The 4,220-nt window shown below is 53.4% G+C and overlaps 2 protein-coding genes across 3 annotated transcripts in view; one reads left to right on the forward strand and one right to left on the reverse strand.

Moving 5' to 3' along the window:
- The window catches only part of GNGT2 (G protein subunit gamma transducin 2), a 10,460-nt gene extending 7,769 nt beyond the window's left edge, over positions 1-2,691 (reverse strand). The window contains exons 1-2 of one of the 2 annotated variants that reach the window (XM_024743230.1): positions 2,234-2,691; positions 1,797-1,972 (exon numbers count right to left, since the gene is read on the reverse strand). The gene's annotated coding sequence lies outside the window, so the exon portion shown is untranslated. Of the gene's footprint in view, positions 1-1,796 lie in introns of both variants that reach the window. The other variant, XM_024743205.1, reaches the window with a different exon arrangement.
- ABI3 (ABI family member 3) overlaps positions 1-4,220 on the forward strand; it is a 10,559-nt gene that overhangs the window by 4,330 nt on the left and 2,009 nt on the right. The window contains exons 2-3 of the mRNA XM_024744475.1: positions 1,519-1,686; positions 2,711-2,995. Of these exons, the coding sequence (XP_024600243.1) occupies positions 1,519-1,686; positions 2,711-2,995 (453 nt within the window). The remainder of the gene's footprint in view (positions 1-1,518; positions 1,687-2,710; positions 2,996-4,220) is intronic.

Below are 4,220 nucleotides of genomic sequence, written 5' to 3' on the forward strand. Positions count from 1 at the left end.
TGCGCTCCCTGCCCTCACAGTGCTTACATGTGTGTGTGTGTGTGTGTGTGTGTGTGTGTGTGTGTGTGTTAGTATAGATAATAAAGTACATAGATAAATAATTTCTGATCGTGGTAAGTGTTATGAAGAAAAGAGAACAGAGTAAATCTGATAGTGAGTCAATACAGAAGTGGGCTGGAGAATAATAAAGTACATAGATAAATAATTTCTGAACGTGGTAAGTGTTATGAAGAAAAGAGAACAGAGTAAATCTGATAGTGAGTCAATACAGAAGTGGGCTGGAGGAGATCTTAGGGTGGTGAGGGAAGGTGTCTCTGAAGCGCTGAGATTTAATAAGGATTCTAGAAAGAAATACAGCCAGTGCAAAGTCCTGAGGTAGAGGAACTTCCCTGGTGGCACAGTGGTTAAGAGCCCGCCTGCCGATGCAGGGGAGATAGGTTCGATCCCTGATCCGGGAGGATCCCATATGCCACGGAGCAGCTAAGCCCGTGTGCCACAACTACTGAACCTGTGCTCTAGAGCCCACGTGCCATGACTACTGAGGCCGTGTGCCACGACTACTGAGGCCGTGTGCCACAACTACTGAAGCCTGCACACCTAGAGCCCGTGCTCCGCAACAAGAGAAGCCACCGCAACTAGAAGTCCGTGCACCGCAGTGAAGAGTAGCCCCTGCTCGCTGCAACTAGAGAAAGCCTGCACGCAGCAACAAAGATCCAACGCACCCAAAAAAAAGAAGGCCTAAGGTAGAAACAATCTTAGCTTGATCAGGAAGAGAGACCCAATGGCCAGTGTGGCTTGAGGGGCGTGAGTGAGGGAGAGTGGAAGGCAATGAGGGTGAGAGAGAAAGCAGGAGCCAGCCTTGTGAGGCCCTATATAGGCCACGGTTAGAAGTTGCTTTATTCTCAGTGTGTTGGGAAGCTGTTGGAGGGAATGAATGATTGAAGTCACCCTTCCTGGGCTTCAGTTTCTTATCTATAAAATGGATCAGATTATTGCTTCCCAAACACCAGCTTGAAGACTGGAGATAAACCAGGAGCACAGGAGTCGCCTGAGGAACTTTTAGAGGTACAGATTCATTGGTCTCGCGCCCAGGGGATTCTGGTTAGAAGGTCTGGGATGGGGGCATGAGGTTGGCTGTTTGGTTTTCAAGTCTGAGAATATCTCTTCCAGCCAGTATTGACTTCCTCTTTCCTTTCTACCATTCACCCTTTAGCTCCCGCCGCCCCCCCTCAAAATATATCTTCAGGAGGATGGTGGAGCCAATCCTGTGTGACTATTTGAGCAGGGTGCCTTTTCCTTCCCTTGCACCCAGTCCTCAGGGCTGCAGATTCACTCTCCTGATGTCCCCTGAGTCCTTCCTACCACATCATTCTTATAGAAACCTCCTCAAACATCTGAGGGTTGCCACTTCCTCCCAACTCAGCCCCCACCTTTCCTATACCCCATCCCATCCCAGCCCACCCAGCCGCGGCCCCAGTGGAATATGCTGGCCTCAGGCCAGGGCTGTGTGTATTTCAGGCCACAGACAAACGGAAGGCGCTGGAGGAGACCATGGCCTTCACCACCCAGGCCCTGGCCAGTGTGGCCTACCAGGTGGGCAACCTGGCTGGACACACTCTGCGTATGTTGGACCTTCAGGCGTCCGCCCTGAGGCAGGTGGAAGCCCGTGTGAGCACGCTGGGCCAGGTAAGGGCTGTGGGAAGGCTGCTCGCCTCAGACCCCAACTCTTCAGCCCCACCTGGACACCTTCTGCAGCAAAGTTTCTTTCTTGCCTCCCTCCATGTCCAAATGCCCACCTGTATCACAGAAGGCTGGCACTCCCCAGACTTTTTGAGCCTTCTCGTCTTTGTGGCTGTGTCTCAGGGGTGAGCCTTGCTGCCCCATCGGACCAGGAACTCCCTGATGGCAGAACTTCATCTTTCTCTGACTTCTATCCTACATGGTAGAAAGCAGGCTCTCCCTATCACGGTGGCTGCATAGGACAGGAAAGAGGAAAATGGACCCTGTTTCCATATAAACACGGGTGGTGATTTTATAAATATCCCAGACTCAGAGTGCTTGCTTGGCAAGGTCATCCTCAGCCCTGGAAGCACTGCCACCACCACACAGCAACCCCAGCCCATCTAGCATACGCACCCTCCCCCTTCCTTCCTGGATCCTTGGCCAAGGAATTGCCGCATAAACCACACGCACAGATCCAGCTACACGTTGGTCTGGACTGTGTATCACTCACATGTTCGGTGTGGGTGTGTCTTTTCCTCTCACCCCAGCAGATCGGAGTTCCCGCCCTCTCAGTGCTGTAGGTTTCTCCACAGTACATTCCAAGAGGAAGTTAATTCACTTATATTATTGTCCCCCCAAAGGAAGAGCTGATCCAGCCACAATTCTCAGCCACCTCCACTTTATCTCCCTCTGCTCCCAAGCCAGCCCAGTCTCTTCCCAGCATCCCCAGGGGTGTTGTGTTTTCTCTTCCTCGGTTCCTGCTCAGCTAATAATAACCCTTGTTCTCTTCCACCAGGAAGTTGCTCCAGAGTGGTTCCATTCTCAACTGGCAACCCTTTCCCCAAATGCTGCCTGCCCTTGGGGACAAAACTCACTCTTTCTCCGGACTTCCCTGCCTCCGATGGTCCCTCCTCCCACCCCAAAGTCTTAAGGGGAAGGGTGCTGTGCAGAGGCTACCCCACTGTCGTCTCCAACCCTGTCTTTGCAGATGGTGAACATGCACATGGAGAAGGTGGCCCGAAGGGAGATCGGCACCTTAGCCACCGTCCAGCGGCTGCCCCCCAGCCAGAAAATTATCGCCCCTGAGAGCCTGCCTCCCCTCACGCCCTACTACAGGAGACCCCTCAACTTCGGTTGCCTGGATGACATCGGTCACGGAGTCAAGGTAGAGAGAGGGGCTCCTCCTCTTTCTCCAGAGCCCACCCTCTTCTCTTTTTTTTTTTTGGCTGTGCCACGCAGCACGCGGGATCTTAGTTCCCTGACCAGTGGAAGTGCGGAGTCTTAACCACTGGACCGCCAGGGAAGTCCCCCCACCCTCTTCTGCCTCACGGCTCTCTTCTCTCTAGACCCTCAGTTTTCTTCCATAACCATGCCCTTGTCCCAAGCTGCAGTCCCTTTCCGTCCTCACTCCCTGAAGCCACCACCCTAAGTGGCTACCTTACTCCACAAGGCCTCCTTAGAGGAGTCCCTTCACCCCCTTCCTCCTTAAAAATTCTTCATGACCCCTCTCTTCATGACTGACCTTTACTCTGTATCACACGATCTGCTGCGAGTGACATCTGGGCACCCCACCCCTCCTTGTGGGTGGCGGGTGTGTGTGAAAGGGAAGAGGGGGGAGGGAGAATGTCAGGGTGTGCATGAGAATGGCGGGCCAGCCACATGAGATCGGCAACTTCCTCTGTCTGGAGGTTTGAGGTCACTGCACTGAACAGTCACCCCAGGGCTGCTGTTGGGTGGGAAGGGGCTGGGACGCAGCCACTCAAAGGAGGACACGGTGAACGACTCTGGCATTTTCTTGACAACCCATGTCCTTCTGAGAGGTGGGAGAGGACACCCCCCCATCACATTTTGTTGTTTATTTGTCCCCACACTCCAACATTCCAGATTAGATTGGACGTTCCCCTGTATCTAAATGGCCCCTTGATATCATTAACACGCCATCTCCCCCCAGAAAGAGAAAGCACACTCCCTCCTTCAGTCACCAGGCCTCACCAGTAAGTTCTTCCTTCTGTCCAACTTAAATTCTTTATGCTTGAGCTCGAGTCCCTTTTTGTCTTGTCCCTTGTGAAGGATAGCAGAGGACATCATCCCCCATGCACCCACTCTAGGTAGGGGAAACCCTGTCACTAACAGAGGTGCTCTCTTGCATGTGGGTTTGCACCTTGTCACTGGTACACTCTAAATGTTCTGCTCCTCTCTGCCCCAAACTCCCCAAAGCCAGTTCCCCAGGCCTGCGAAAATGACAGGTGGGACATTTCTAAGTCAACCTCTACCTCCTCAACCGCGCACTGGCGTTGGGGTTTCTCAGAGTCAGGGACCACCAAGCTGAGCGCTGAGATGCTTTTGCGAGCGGGTGGGGCTCAGCCGCTGAGGCTATGCAGAGGAAGTGGCCTTCTGACCGTGCCTGTCTGAGCCTAGTCAGACTTGAGGCCTGGGATCCAGGCAGCGATCAAGAGTGGGTGGGGCGGGGTGGGAGAGGGGGGCTGGGAAGTGGAACC

The sequence above is a fragment of the Neophocaena asiaeorientalis genome, unplaced genomic scaffold (assembly GCF_003031525.2).
Source record: "Neophocaena asiaeorientalis asiaeorientalis breed wild unplaced genomic scaffold, Neophocaena_asiaeorientalis_V1.1 scaffold1, whole genome shotgun sequence".
NCBI classification, from domain to species: Eukaryota; Metazoa; Chordata; class Mammalia; order Artiodactyla; family Phocoenidae; genus Neophocaena; species Neophocaena asiaeorientalis.